This window comes from Sebastes umbrosus, chromosome 2, assembly GCF_015220745.1.
Source record: "Sebastes umbrosus isolate fSebUmb1 chromosome 2, fSebUmb1.pri, whole genome shotgun sequence".
Classification (NCBI taxonomy): Eukaryota; Metazoa; Chordata; class Actinopteri; order Perciformes; family Sebastidae; genus Sebastes; species Sebastes umbrosus.
Genome location: NC_051270.1, coordinates 25,325,828 through 25,342,357, shown reverse-complemented (window position 1 = coordinate 25,342,357; position 16,530 = coordinate 25,325,828). Strand labels below are relative to the sequence as shown.

The following is a 16,530-nucleotide window of genomic DNA, read 5'->3' as shown; positions in this document are numbered from 1 at the left end:
GACAGAGACATAGATAACATGAGGGTAAACAAAGATAAGCAATAGGTTTGTTTGTCAGGTTCAGTGGGTTTTGTTACTCCAAGTCAATGATAGCAATTTAGATTTTAAGGAGCACTTTGCATACTTTATAAGTCTCGTAAGTGATCATAAATGTTACACTAGAAAATTATGTCATTTAGCTTGGCTGAATAGTCCAGTTAACTCTCAGCTTGTGTGTGTTTGATCAACTGCTGTGCTGCAGTCACTCTTCAAAGAGACAGACAGAGATGAGAGAGCGGGACAAAAGGGAAGTGGGGTGGGAGGACAGCAGGACGGTGTGTAGGAAATGCCAGCGGATCAAAATGTATAGGAGGAATTACAGTTGCTCCAGCAGCAGCCAATAGCTCAGAGTGATTCTCATTAGCATATGAATCATTAGCATGGCGCTGGCGGCTGGAGGCAAGCAGCCATGATGCACAAAGCTCAGAGCGCACAAAGCCATGTTTACAGAGAGCACTAAGGTCTCTGATCATGTTTGCTGTCATGGCCAAACATACAGCCTTTCTTTGGCTCCTGTGCCACAGAGCACAGAAAGCAAAACACTATTCAAAGAGAACAACAACAACAACACGACAACATAGCAAGCATTCACTGTGCACATCCAATTCAAGGTCATTAGAAGAAAATGTGACTGCCTACACAGCTAAAGGTCATCTTCAATGGCAGTGTTGTTCAGAAACATGCCTGACTATAAAATATGAAGTTGTGGAGGACGATGCGTTTTCATGAGAGCAGTCACAATGTGTCTGTAGCACTGAGCATCAAAACCTTTAAAGTACCGAACGCTGGGATGCCTACGTAGCTCAACTGGTAGAGGAGGCGCCCCATGTACCAAGGCTGAGTAGTTACTACAGCGGCCAGGGTTTGAATCCGACCCGCGGCCCTTTGCTGCATGTCGTCCTCTCTCTCTAATAGTCCTGTCTGTCTAATAAAAGACAAAAAAGCCCCCCCCAAAATAATATTAAAAGTACCGAAAGCTGACCGTGAATGTTTAATTATTCTTTGATCAAACAGATCACAGTTTTTCTAATTTAAGACAATATTTTTATTTGGGCAAAGTTCTGTTTATGTTAAGTTTAAACATATTTTTTTATATTTGCGAGTTTGGATTATTTTGCTGAATGAAAATGACGAAGGACATGTTTAAATTTTACGGCATCACAAAAAGTAGTGTTTTTTTTTTTTTAATAGGATGGAATTATTTTCATTATCAATTGATCTAATGGTTAATGTCTCAATTATTCAATTAATCTTTCGATTAATTATTAGGCCTATACAGAAAATAGTGTAAAATACTCATCACAATTTCCTAACGCCCAATGTGACGTCTTTAAATGTCTTGTTTTTTTCTGATCAACAGTCTAATCAGAACAAAAGCAACACATCTTCACATTGGACAGCCTTGTACCAGAGAATGTTTGGCATTACTTGAATTATGAATCGATTATCAAAACTGTTCGACTTATCGATTAATCAACCCAGCGTTGCAGCCGTATTTTGGTATAAATACCAAAACTCATATATCATCAGCACTAATATATAAAAAAAAGTTTCAAACAATACCCAGTGACATATTATTCCATTTGCATAGTGGACAAAACTTATTGTCCAATAAAAGAAAATAATTACTTAATGATCATGTACTACTAATTAATTGGTAAAAACAATTATTAAGAATTATCATAACAAACACAAACATTTTGAAATTAATGTAAAAAAATAAATAAATAACTCGGTCGTGATTGATGTAAACGAAATGCAAATTTTTCCTCATAAGAAGAATTACCCCAATAATGAAAACGATGAACATTACATGATCGACTGTACTTATGTCAGATCTAAAAGATTTTCCTTTTCTTTATTCAGTGCAGCTGTGTTGTATGAAATGTTTCTGTTCCTGTCCATCCTCCCAAAACAGAAACAAAGCTAGTCACAAAAAAGTGTTGTGTAATGGAAATTCTTTCAGTATTCCAAGATGAGTCCTAATGAACGTTGAAATCAAGATCCCAAACAGATGAAATGTCTTTGTTGTATTTTATTCTTGCAAGAAGAGGCACTGGTTATACAGAGTCGCACAAAGTCTGCAGAAGAGTGCGCTGCCGGAGATTATTACAATGTGACTATATAGAAATCTACAACAGGGACTGTGAGAAAAGGAGTTGTTTTGCACAGATAAAGAGTTGTTTTACCCAAACAGTGTCCCAGTAAAAGTCAACACTCAGTACTTTCCTACTACATGAGACGAAGAGCACCCAGACAGTAACTTTCCACTGTTGCATAAAGAGACATCAGTACATACAATGTAATTTTCCATTACAGTTGTGATTCACGGAGGATCTCAGCTCAGTTGAAATAACTTTCTTCAAATAATATAAAATAAATGTCAGTATTGAAATGTGTATAATAAGCACTGTAACTTACCAGTTTACGTTGACACCAGGTGCAGACGCCACACAGAGCTACCAGCCAAACGGCACAAACTACGGATGCAACAGACACCAGGAACACACTGAGAGACACAGAGCCTGAGGGGAGAGAGACAAAGACACACATAGAGAGAGGAGGGTATTAGTGCATTTAATATCAGACGTTGAGGTACACAGTTGAAACTCCCCACAGGTCTATGTTGGAGTTAAAGTACAAAGTGTGACAAAACGCCCCATGCTATGGGAACATGTAGGTATAATCAGGAGCAACGCCTTGTAATGGGCCTTCCTTCCTTCCCCTATTCATCCCTGTCATCTGGCGTCTATCATCAGTGAGACACAAAGAGAAATGTAACAGGAGTGAGAGGGAGATGACACAAAGGCACTGAAGCTGATTCATGCTCATGTTCCCGCATGTATCAATAGGAGACGTGCACATGTCAGGAAGAGATAATATCATGGGGCCAGAAGCCATGCAATTACCAGCTTCCGTTTTCTCTCTTCTATCTCGTAAAGCCTTCAACAACTTCGCTCCCGTCTTGACAGATGCAAACTTCTTCCACAGCCTTCTATTCCTCATCTCTCTATGTCTTTCAATTACTGCTTCTCAGCGATGCCGCTCATTCAGTTGTCTGCCAACTTGTCTGCCAAGTAATTCAAAATGCAACGGCACGCTGGCAAAACAACGTCTGCAAACAATGAGCTCATAACTGTGCTACATCATCTCAACAATACGGGAGTCTCTCTACCTGAAAAATTCATTTGACTGCTCATTCCTCCCTTTATCCCTCCATTTCACTTTTTATCCCCGCCTGAGCATGTTCAACATTTATGCATTTCTTTTCGGGCCAACAAACAGAGGAAGTGGATTAGCTAAGCCAATTTAATCATCCTTATCCACCCTCTGCTTTCACATTTTATTAACTTCCTCTCTGCGTCTCCTTCGAGGTGTATTATGCACCTTTTAAACAAAGTTCTGCACACCGTTATTCTCTGGTAATGTTGCTTTTCCTACACGTCTTCAGTCGCACAAAAGATCAATACTCACATTACAAAGCCCATAAACTTTTCTAGCTATTATTATATGGCAATTCTGTGTTGGTTTAAAACAATGTTAACTTGGAAATAGGGGTGTAAATCAGGTAGTTTCATCATGATACAATATTAGATTGTTTCTTTGGACAACAATATGATATTTGCTGATATCACAAAGTCTGTCACAATACGATTTGGATTTCAATTCAGGGGCCAGCGATCCATATGAGATGATATCATATGTCCATTTACTACAATCAGTTACATTTATATCAACTCACAAAAAGCAACTAAAATATGATTTGACATTTGTATTATTGAGCTCTGCAGGAAGGAGGTGCACTTTGGCGGAAATGGTGACACAGACGTGCCCTGGGAATTTCAAAATAAAGCCGTATCTTAAAGATGATGATATTTATCGATGTTTTCACTTTGCATTAAAGATATTGGATCGCTGATAATTGAATCGATAATATCGATCCAGATAGATGTATTGTTACACCCCTACTTGCGCTCCCCTCACTCTTATCTCCTCCTACTGTTTATTACTACTACTACTACTACTACTACTACTACTACTGCACCAAATGCCCCAAAATCTGTGCTAACTGCTTTTTTATTATCTTGCAAAAGAAAAAGAAAAAAGAAAAAGAAAAGAAAATCTGAAAACAAGGTTATTTGAAGAAAAGTTTGAAATGCACTGCTTGAGGCACATGGCATTGAATAAATATAATTAGCAGAGGGGTTTAGAAAGTGATTTCTCTTTGACAAAAAATAATTAACAGCAAGTCTGGCTGGTACAACCTTACACTGAATCTATCGTATGTCTCCTAAAGGCTCATCCAGCTTACATTTATGCAGAGGTTTATTCTTGCATTTAGCAATTCCAATTATTAAAGTGTCAGCTCCTTTTTACGCACCAGCCTGCCTCACCCAAATTAAATTCTAATCGTCTGTTTGATAAGGTATCCGATTCTCCTGAAATATTAGACATGGCGGAATATGGTGGCAATTAAGATCACAGGGTTGAATTTGTTCTTGCTCTGAGCCTTTCAGCCTGGCAGCAGAGGGTGTGTGGTGGTGGTAACATCGCTTTCAAAAGCGTTTCAACGCTTAACAGATAAGTGGTCTCAATCTTACCGGTGTTTTCTTGCCAATTTAAAGCAACACATGGAGAAAAACCAAAAGCTATCTGTGTTGAAACAGCTAAGGATGCTAAAATAGGCTCCAGCTGGAGGGAACATGAGCAGCTGGAAAGAAGATTTCCTTTCAGAGTTTTACAACTGCCAGACCTCCGTGTGTGGACACACAAGTCTGGCAGTTTTTCACTTGGTGGGTTGTTCTCAGCAGGGGGACTTTCATTATTTCAGACACAAACCCACTAGAAAAGTGATTTTTTTCCACAAGCTAAAACATAATAACATATAATAAATGTAATATTAAGAGTTTAACAAGGCAAATTATGATTAACAATGATATACATGCAAGAAAATCATGTGGTTTGGTTACTTTTGTCATTTCCATTCTATACTTATAATCTGTACACTGCAAATTTCCCCACTGTACTAACAAAGGAATATATTAATTGCCTCTCTATATGATAGTTTTCACTGTTGCTACTGGTGAAATCCATCTTTCCTGCACAGGCTTCCCAACAGCGTGCCCAAGTTCAAGGGACTCAAACAATGCACGCACGTATTTGATGAGATGCACAAGATAAAAGTCAGTGCATGCATAAACTTCAACATTATTCTAGGATGCCTAACAACATCTGGCAAAGGGACTGCAGATGAAAACCTCTTGGCTAACGTGGGTAAATTTTGCAGTTGTTTGAATGTTGATTATTGAACATTGTCCCTTTTCAAATAAAACCTGCACTTTGTTTTGCTGCACTTTAAATTTAATACATAAGTTGTTATTCTTTTGTTGCATATCTGACATATTATATGCCCCGTATGGTCAATACAGTCTTACAGGGATGACATTTTTTTAGGCCAACCAGGAAGTTAGCATCGCCCTGGTTACCTCGACAAAAAGCCAATGGGATTTTTCCATTCGATTTTGGATTATTGCAGAAAATCAGCTCTGTGGCAAACACACATTTATGATACTTACATGTTTTATTCAGCAAGATAATCTTCACAAATGAACACCATTTTTATAATTTTTGACGACTAAATGCAATTGCTAGAAGTAAAAAAGTTAGGCTATAAACGAACGATAACTCAGTTGCATTTAGGACTCATTCCTGTTGCACTCTATACACTGGTCATTTCAAAAGGAACTCTAAGATCTGCATTATGAAAACCACCCGCGACCACAAGTTTTACCAAGTTTTATAAATCCTAAAGATTTTAACTTTAAAATAAAATCTGGAAACTTTGTCCCCTGACAATCAGCTGCACAACTTTGTTTGCCAGTTGAGGCAGTTTCTTCTCTGGAGTAGTCATACTTCAATAAGACTACAGTTCAGCACCACGGACAGCGTCCATCCCCACATGTCTTCCACCCACAGGCTAAAGTGAGATCTGTAACCTGGTGGAAAAACTGGGCTGAGCTGGTACAAATGGAGCTCAGGAGCAAGTTTGATGCCCTCAGGTTGTATTTTAATATATGGAACAAATATCAAGACACCTACAAGAATGGCTGATTCTATATCACCCGGATATGCCTTCTTTGAATCTTGACACAAAGACAATTGTATGTATGTTTCCAGGAGCATGTTTCCTATCACACAGAGATGCCAGCAACCCTATGTGTAATCTCGGTACACATGCAAATCTGAATCTGCAGATATGCTTTCACAACAGTAACACCCCCATACCTAACAGAGAAACCTCATTTAGATTCTCATCCTTTGTCTTTGTTTAACATTGAGGGCTGCACACTGCTTTGTAGCCCAGCTCTCACTTCACTATGATGGGAAGATACAAACACTTGTATTATCTCAGCTGCTGCACCCCACTATCAATCTGTATGATCTCTTTTACCCTCACTTGAGAACACCATCTTTGCCATGGAGTGAGCTCATATCCTCCAAATCCACTCCCCACACCGTGACCTCTCTCTCACGAAATGACCTACTGAGCATCTGTTGCAGTGGCTGGCCTCATTAAAATGTACTAATCATTGTTGACCAACAATCTGAGCTCCTAAAGTACTTTTAAGGTCATTAGAAAAACTAAATTACATTTGCTATTACTGCGTTTTCCATGTGTTTTATTGATAAAGTTGATCATCTAAAAGCCATTACTGTATATGCAGTGAACTTGTAATTATAAAATATGCCCAAATTGTTAAACAAATTCATAGAGATGGATGGGGATGGTCCACATCACAGGAAACAGCAAATGGACACGTTAACGTTAACTGTTGATGACAGGGCGAGGAACTCAGTGAACCAAAAGGACCTCTGTGTCGAGAAACTGCTCCTCCACTTTGAGGAGAGCCAGCTGTGGTGGTATCGGCTACCTGTCTGGGAGGAATACCTCTCTTTGGTGTTGTAGTGGCCTCAACGGACTGCAGGGAGACCACAGGACAGGACATGATGGACATCTCCCGCCTGGCTGCGTGAAGCTGCTCCTTGGCTAACGTTATCCCAGTTGATTTTAACGTTAGCTAGAGCTAAATATGATGTCATCTAGATAGATTAAGAAGATGATTACTGACATTACCTAATATTAGCAAGTATCCTCATCAATGTTGCTTCAGTCTGTATAGAGATGGGCGACTATCGATTATCGAATATCGAATATCCCGGATACGTCATTTGTGCAGTAGTGAGGCCATGGTATCTAGGCCCCGCCCACCCACCCGACTGAGCCAATCACGAGCCAAGCACGGCCAAAGCTTGTTAGCGTGAGCCACTTAACTATCTGCTACGTTAACACCACGGTAGCCGTTTGGCTTAAGAAAGACACAACAACTAACCATTATATTTCTAGAACTACATTTATGATCAAGCTGACACATTGTTTTATTAAACAAAGTTATGAAAAGTTAAAGTTACATCTCCTCTATCGTACAATTCCCCGAGCATCCGGCTGCGCAACTTCTTCACTCAGAGCAGCTGCTCAGCTATAGGCTAGCAAGTTTTGTGACTAACTAGTGGATAAGTGAGTCAAGTGTGAGCTCAATGGATCCGGTGCTATGTCGAAGTCTGTTACCCTGTTGAATAGTGTTTGATTCCTGTTAAAATATATATATATATATAATGGTGCTGGATACAAGGTCAGACAGACCCCCCACGGTGACCGCTGCCGCCTGGTTTCATCTTCCGGACGAGTAACTTAACTAACTGTTTCTCCAGGACTGACGTCGAACTGTGAGTTGGACCTTCTGTGTTTTTGCTCTGTTGAAGATACGATTCAGACTAAATCTTTATTGTCCTCTGGAGAGGAAACTTGTTTTCACAGTGAGTACACAATCAGACACTCAGAACAAGTAACACTCTGAGGCATTGGGTATAAACAATAACAACAACAACATCACAACAACACGAGTGTGTTACAGTGTGCCCAGGCTGTTTACAGCACTAATGGCTGAGGGCACAAAACTCCTCCCAGAGCCATTCTTCTTGTAGAGGAGTTGTCTGTATCTGCGACCAGAGGGGAGGAGGGTGAAGCATGGGTTGAAGGGGCGGCGGGGTCGTGTGCTATGGTCAGTGCTCTGCTAGTGGTGGCAGGTTGAGAGTGGGGAGGACAGTTGTTTTAGAGGATATGTTGGTGATTTTCAGGAGCTTGTTTCTGTTGGTGAGGGTGAGCATGGTGAAATAGCAGGGGGCGCAGTACAGGAGGATGGATTCAATGGTGCTACGATACAGAAGGAGCAGGAGGTGGGGTTTGACTGAGAGAGCCCTTATTTTGCAGAGTCTTTGTTGGCAGCGTTTATGGAGGTTTCTGCTGTGGTGATCAAAGCTCAGTTTATTGTGCAGGATGATGCCGAGGTAGTTAAAGCTCCGCACCATCTCAGCTGGTTGGCTGTAGTTGGAAGTGGGGCAGTGAGGGGTGGTGAGCTCCTTCATGTTGGTGACATTGAGGAGGAGGTGACTTGTTTGTACACCACTGGGTGAAGTGGGCAACTGATTGTTGGTAGTCTGTGGCTGAGTCCCTGTATGAGGAGGGCGAGTATGGCTGTGTCATCAGAGTATTTAAAGTATGACATAACGGGCAATTTGAACAGGATGATGTGTGATTTGGTTATAGCTATTAATTGTAAAATACAGTATTTCCGCTAGGATGGAGTTGTAGCAGCAGTGGTGATACTCTTGCAGATGTTTTCCGGACAAATTATTTTGTGCGCTCGCAAAGTTCTCCCTGCCTGGAGGTCTGCAGGCACCAGAAGGGCTCTTGAGGCCTAAGTAGGCTATGTAGCTATAGTACATTTGTGCACAGTAATGAGCAGGGGAAATGTCTGTCTGGCTTATATATGAGGTGTCTCAACATTTAGGAAAATACACTTTTATTGAATATAATGAATTAACTTGCATCACCACACTGTTGTGTTATCAAACCATGTTAATTTAATTAACGGATCAGCTAAGGTCTGTTACACCACTACAAACAAGCCAGGGTTCAACTTCAACGTAAATGTTTTTTTTTACTTGCTGAAATCTACCTGCCCAAAGTCCAATTTGACTTGCCCCTATATAAATTGTTTTATTTATTAGAAGTTATCAAATAATAACAAAGACTAAAGTTAATTGTCATGTTTAATCTTTATTTAAGTAAATTAATCTGGAGTTTCGCATAACTAACTCTCAATTACTAAACTCCTGTTTCCAGGATAATTGAGATGCTCGCTTGTGCTTCAGCTCATAAACTTTGTCTTTACCCGCCGTCATTTTCTCACGAGTGCCTGATAGGTACTGCGCATGTGCAACTCTCAACACAGATGAGAAGGAAGCAAGATGGCTCACGCCTTAGCTTCTTCCATCATCAGCTCTGGAAAAAAACAATGTGTTTAATTCTTGTTTTCCTTCTTGGGTTGCTGTATGTACTAGCCCGATGTGGCATTTTACTTGCCCCGGGCAAGTGGCCAATCATTATTGTTGAGCCCTGCAAGTACACACACCCTCACCTCAAACAAACAAGCGGCTCTGCCACGCACACACATTTCATTCATCGCACGTAGCACATGCGACATATAGGCCTAAGTCACACTTTACAGCCCTGAAGAGTACATGCTCTGCTGATGTAACGATGTGACGTCAGGCCGTAGAAGGTTAATGTGGATTAGTTCCTACTGTGCTGTGTTTGGCATCATATTGGGGACCTCCCATGGCTCCAAGTGTAAACAAGAGGCTCTTCCAGTACTGCTCCTATCAGTCAAACTCTCGCTCTTGTTCCCTCTATGTTATGCATCTTGGAGTAACTGTATTCATAGTCTAAGATCATTTGGTTAATAATCACTAAACATAATGCATACAGACTGTTTCATTTAATTACTGGCAGAAGTGTGGTGTCCGTTCTCCATATTCTCTCAATTGTTATTCTTGCCTACCATCTTCCTACTTGCAGCCGCTCTGCCAACATGCCATTATTTTTCACTTGTGGTAATTATATAATTTGTAACACAATTGATTAGAACTGCTCATCTGAAAAATAGCCTTATAAAACTTCTTTTGTCTCTCTCCCCACATGCAGCCCCGTCCGTCTCTCACCCCCAGTTCTACGCCTATTATACCAAATTTTGCAGCAATTTACAACACAGGACTGATAACACTCAAGTCCTATTAGGAAAGTATATTGTCAGGTTTCGTACTTGTTAGAGTTACTAAAAGGAGATTTTAACTAGTTATGAAACAGTCTCAATTTAATACTGATGCCTCTATATGACCTACATAAGCAAACGAGACCATCTGTGAGAAGATTGGCTATTTCTATATAGTCATTGTTAATGCACGTCCCTGGATCTGCCTCCCCGCGACTATCAGACGAAAAGATTTACGGCACACGACGGGTTGCGCACACTCCCGCGTATGGTCAGTCAGGCAGTCGTATCAGTTTTTGGCGGACGATCACTTTGTGGCTCAACAGGTGACACAGAGCTCTTACTGTCTGAACAGCCCAATTGGTTAATATGGGCACAGATACAGCGAGCAATGCAATGGAGCGCTTTGGGGCACTTCGGGGCGCTTCGGCCTCCGATGTGAACCCAGCCAATGTAAGTTGATCATGTGATATAATCCAAACAGCACAAGTTAAACATTATGAAGAGCAGATGTATGGAGAGAGTGTTTGCACTGTCTTTTGGAGTAAGGCTGCAACTAATGATTTTTTTCAACGATGATTACTTTGTCGATTATTTTCTTGATTAATCGATTAATCGATTTCTTGATTAATCGATTAATCGATTAGTTGTTTGGTCTATAAAATGTCAGAAAATGGTGAAAATTGTTTTGCCCACAACTCAAACATATTCAGTTTACTGTCATAGAGGAGTAAAGAAACCAGAAAATATTCTCAAATATTACTCAAACTGATTAAATGATTATCAAAATAATTGGCGATTAATTTAATAGTTGACAACTGATAGATTAATTGATGGAACCGTAGCGGCGCACACCACGCTGGTTTTCGAAATGAAACTTTGAACCCTAAATGACCTCCACAACAAATGTCCAAAGGGATGCTGGCATTGATGGGAGGCAGAAGTTATGAGGAATTGTGGAGAAGTACATTTTCCTTATCTCTAAATTCCCAGAGTTATTTAACTTTACTCTCGGTCTGATCTGACTGGATCAGATCTATTCTACTTGAGCAAAAAATCTCAGGCATGACAGAAAAAGAGAACATGGATGAGAGTTCTCTCTCTGAGAAAAACTGTATTGCCAAAATTAAATGTTGAATTATTCCTTTTAAAGCTCAGCTGCCTGATGTCTTTTAGCTGTTGCCTTGGTCGCAGTTCCCAGCAGTTAACTTGCTGAGTACAATCTTAGTATTACCGAGGGTTATGAAAATAGGACCAAGTTGTAATAAACTGTAATTATCCTTTATGGTGATGCTCCAGTAGCCTCACCGTTTCTCTAAAACACGTCCCACTGTGTCTTTCCTAATTCAGTCCATGCTCTCTTCTCTTGTGGGCACCAGTATCTCTCTCTATTAGACATGCCCCTTACTCTCTCTGCGTCTCCTCTCTTCCACCTGCTGTGCTTATCTGTTTGTGCTCTGTTCACTCAGCCCCTGGTGTTAGCGACTGGCACGACACAGAGAATAAGCACTATTAGTCACCAGAGACCTCCGGAGGAGTGTCTCTTGCCGTAGGTCGGAACAACATGGAGAGGGCCGCCACCATGGGAGGTGACCCTTGACTGGCACAACAGACGCACTGCCAGCAGGGTGGCGACCAGTGGGAGGAACATGGGCATCCAATTATACAGGAAACCAAAGGGGAATGAAAGAGAAGAGCATGTCTCTGGCTATATCAAAGCTCATATTGCTTCATGGATTGAAACTCTAAGAATAAATGGTTCTTTAACTCTGAAGATGACATTATTTACTCCTCATGAAGTGTCAATGGGAGGAGTGAAGAAGAGGGAAGAAGCTGTGAGACGTTTGGCAGGTGGAGTAGACAGCCGGCTCAATCTTGAAATCCCAGCAGGTGTGTGTTTGCTCACATGTAACCACCTGACTGCCTCGTTGGCTGGAGTTCAGTTTTGCTGAACCTTGCTGTCACAAGTACAGGGTCGATAAGTCAGTAAGTATTCATTGGGGCCTTTAAATAGAATAAATTGGCTCCATTTTTTGTCCAACTAGATGCATTTGATCACAGAGATCTATTCTTTAGTTGTACTTCCACTTATACTTCCCTGGACTCCCTCCGGACTTCTTGTTCTCAACAACTCTCGCTCTAAATCTTTGTCCAAAAATGCTGGTTGCCTGGAGGCGCTCTCATTCTTTCCACTGCTCTCCCCCAAAGTACAGCCTGAAGTATTACATTTTTACAAGTGATAGAGAAATCAATTTGTCCTTGGATAATCAAAATAAATGCTTAAGTCAGGATAACTGAGATGGATTTCTAGACCTCGGGGTTTTATAAAATATGCTGGTTAATCTGAGAAGTTTTGGAAATTTTCAGTGTAGAATTTTTGTAAACTTTGTTATACTTTAGTTAGCTCACAGACCAAATACATGGCAAACTTTAACAAAGTTGCTGCTGGTCAAGAAGCTGGCTATACTGTGGCTAACCGTGGCCAAGAAACTGTGGTTCAGGCACAGTGCCGATGGGGTTTCTGCACCACAGGAACAGCAGCTCACCGACATTTATCACATGTGAGATACTCCTCCAAAATAGTGATAAGTATCCATCACCTCTTTGCCCAACCTGGTCCCATGTAGCCTCATCATTTTTTCATGTTGTGGGCTCATAAACAAAACTGAACTGAACTGCAAATCTTTAGCATAAAGGTCACAAAGCCCAGAACCTTGTGGGTCGAGGAGAGTCGTACTCTAGGTCCCATAAACAACACATTACTACCGTTTGTATTTTCACAGTGAAGGTTTTCTGGGTTATACGGTCTGCCATTTGTTTTAGCGCAGTGACAAGCTAGTCCAACACACCTGTGGTTAAACACTCTCGCGCATGCGACAAAGAGAAACAACCGCGTGCATGTCTGTAGTGTGTCGTCCCACTTTGCTCACTGGCCTGGAGCTGCGCATGTACTGGTTGCTCAGGTGCAAGCATAGTCCTGCTTGGCTAAATAATGGAGCTAACTTCAACGCAGGTTGCATTGCATTATGATGCTTTCAAGCTCTATTCAGTAAAATTGAGTATTTGTTGAAGGCAAATTATAACGTTATCGTGATGTGCTCAAATGTAATCTTGTAAAAATTTTGTTCATCTCTGGGTCCAGTTCTAGGCAAACTCTGGATTTGTGATAGTAGATATGATTTTTAGCATAATTTCAAGAACTAAACTAAGAAAGGATCTGTCTCAGCAGTGTATATTATATATACTTGTGAAACATAATTAGGTAACTATGGTAACTCACATGCATGTCAACACGTTAGTGCAGAGATTTGTCTGATACGTCACAAAGTGGAAAGGTGTTAAAACAGTGGTGTGTGTCCAACTGCTAGTATTTTGGCAGTTCTCTCATTTAAAAAAAAAGTCTGAAATGTCATATCCCCTCGATGATATCATGGATAGTAGAAAAATAATTTCCTTTTTTTACCTGTTGCAGTCTAATAATAATAATACTCATAATCAGTTATTTCCTTGTGAGCTCTTTGTGACACCAGAGAAGTTAGGATAAGCTCACTTTTTTTTTTTTTTAAGTTTTGTCTTACAACAATATTCCTGTTGCCCATGTGGACGTTGTAACAGGTTTTGCTCGCTGTAATCATTCCTCCTGTTCATACTGTCCATTAAAAGATCCCTTCCCAATGCACTTTAAATAAGTGATGGGGGAAAAAAACCCACAGTCCCTGTTTTATGCAAAAATGTACTAAAAGTTTATGCGAAGGTTCACCGCTCTGAGTTAAATCTAGTTAAATCTTCCAAAGTCTTTTTAGTGTAGAGTTCTTTGTGTTTCCCTGTTGAGCCGCAGTAGGGATAGCAATGAAAAAATGTTTTACTAAAAAGTCTGTAACCTTGGAAGATATTTAATTGGTCCATCTCAGACTGCTGAAGCCTCATATTAACTTCAGCTAAACTTTAGAATGGAGCTTTTCATTAAAATAAGCACTATGAATTTTGTCTCCCAAATCTTACAGTCCAGTATGAACAGGAGGAATGATTACAGCAAGCAACACCTGTATGTTAATTATTAGTTAGGTCCCTAACCTAACAAACTACTACTAACAAAGTAGTAATTTTAACCCAAACCACGAGCTTTCCCTAAACCTTACCAAGTCATTTTTTATATGACTTAAAAAAACCTTAACTATAGCGTTGTCGCATCACAAAACAGATTAATTATTCAAGAGGGAACAGACACACATGATGTTTTTCACATTTGTGAATGAGACATGAATGACAAATCTCACTTCAGGGCTGTATGTTAACTTTTTAGCAAACAATTCAAACAATTTTGGAAACGATTCTCTATTCCCATCCATAGCGTTTTCCCTGTCTGCCAAAGTGGCGGATGGCCTGACGATTTTACTCGCCACTGCCAACAATTTATCCGCATTTGGCGGCTGCTAATTTCAGACTCTGCTTGCTGAATAAGCAATACATTAGTCAATATGACTTCATGATTAGGGATACACCGATCCGACTTTTTTAGTTCTGATAGCGATACCTGGGCTTTGGGTATCGGCCGATACCAATTACCAATCCGATACCAGCGTTTAATTAATAAGCTGTATGCCTCACTGTGTGGATGTGAATGGGATCATTAATTTATGTGTAAGGCAACATCAAGCTTGACTTAATCATTACTTTCCTAATTTTGTAAAACAAAAGTGAACAATAAATACATAGATATAAATTGATTTAATTGTTCTTATTGTTCTTTAATTGTTCTGTCCGATCCAGTATCGGTATCGGTGCATCCCTATTCATGATTAGGCTACTCCTGTTGTTTGTAAGTACTAAAAGGCATTACGGTAAAATCTCTAACGGTGAGTGTGTAGTGGAAGCATAGTTCACCATAATACAGTGCGACATGGCTAGCGGGTGTAATACACCGTAGTTCCAGTGGAAAAACAGGATTGTACTGAGCTATTATGTTTGTGAGACATGAATGAGACAAATCTCCCTTGTATTTATATTGTTCACCGTAAGTCCACTTTTCCATCCCACCTGCTATTTCCCCCCACCCCCACCGTCCTCTCAGGAAACCATACGTCCCCTTTTCACATGATTCCCTACACATGCCAGCTGACTTCATTACACTCCTGCCAAACAGTCACTGTGACTCTTTAACCCTGCTACTGAAACGTCAAAAGCATTCACTCTGTTGCCTGCTTTATAACCAAGCCAAGCTCCACAGGGGGTGGACATCAACAACACTGGCTACTCTCTAGTTTAAACAGTATTTTTCTTTTCAATAAACACCATGTGAGTCTATCAAGAGAGATGTGAGACTACTGCTGAGATCAAGCAAAGAGGAAAACCTTGGGCAGAGCAAACACTTGTACGTTTTCCTGTCGATCGCTAACCAAACACAGAGCGCCATGTGTTTTGTTTCAGCACATGTGAAGTGCAGCAAACAGGCTGTTGTTTGCTATCTCGGAGGGCCGTAACGCCACAGACCCATGACAGACTCATAACCTAATGCTCTTGACTGGCAGATGTGTTTATCCAGGCAAAACATCTTAACAGTCTGCAGGCAGAGCCATCAAAGTGTGTTTCTGTAAGAACTGTGATCTGTTGTCCGTAATGAGGAGGATCTAGAGGTTTGCTGTGTGCGACAGGGCAGGCTCTGGGTGAATGGACACCGCTGAAGAGTCATTATGACTCACACTGAGATGCTGAAGAGGAGGAGAGAAAGATGGGTTCTTAGATAGAGGTTAATAACTCTCATAAAGTGGTGGAGGACTGTATGAAAGACAAAGGGAAACACTTGCCTAAAACACATAGTGAAGCATGGTGAAGACAACAAGTGAGCTTATACCAACCAAACTTCATTATCAGAGAGTTTCATTATTATTTACCTGTTGATGAAGTTTCACACAACATCATTCAAGATATTGCAATTCCTCAAATGCTGTGATCTGATAATCGAATTTGGTTTCATTTCAGCTCAGTGTGAGTCTTTACTGTGTTTTGCTGTCATTTACTGTTGCGCTTGTTTCTATCCTCTCTCCTCTGATCGCTGTGTTTCACAGAGGGTGGAGCTTTGCACATACAGTCTGTGTGCGCGGAGCTGAGAGATGGCACTCGGCAGTCCGCTAGTTTGTTGCTCACGCTACCAATATCAGCTTCTCTGTTTCAACAATGTTGGGCTAAAAATACGTGCATGTAGGCTGGAATTCAGCCGTGGTGTTGTCCTGCCGGGAGATGCAGTGACTTAATGTTAAACCAAGTAAGAGTAGAAGAGCTATGAGTAAGGGAAAGTGACTAACTAAAGTCCGCTAACCTA

General features: G+C 40.6%; 1 protein-coding gene and 1 long non-coding RNA gene across 3 annotated transcripts in view; one reads left to right on the top strand and one right to left on the bottom strand.

Moving 5' to 3' along the window:
- Nucleotides 1-16,530, bottom strand: part of syt7b (synaptotagmin VIIb) — a 123,289-nt gene that overhangs the window by 62,984 nt on the left and 43,775 nt on the right. For both annotated transcript variants that reach the window (XM_037748470.1, XM_037748477.1), the window contains exon 2: nt 2,461-2,564. In XM_037748470.1, the coding sequence (XP_037604398.1) occupies nt 2,461-2,564 (104 nt within the window). The remainder of the gene's footprint in view (nt 1-2,460; nt 2,565-16,530) is intronic.
- The window catches only part of LOC119475619, a 28,296-nt gene that overhangs the window by 7,516 nt on the left and 4,250 nt on the right, over nt 1-16,530 (top strand). Inside the window, exon 2 of the long non-coding RNA XR_005203841.1 lies at nt 14,022-14,027. This is a non-coding gene — a long non-coding RNA (uncharacterized LOC119475619). The remainder of the gene's footprint in view (nt 1-14,021; nt 14,028-16,530) is intronic.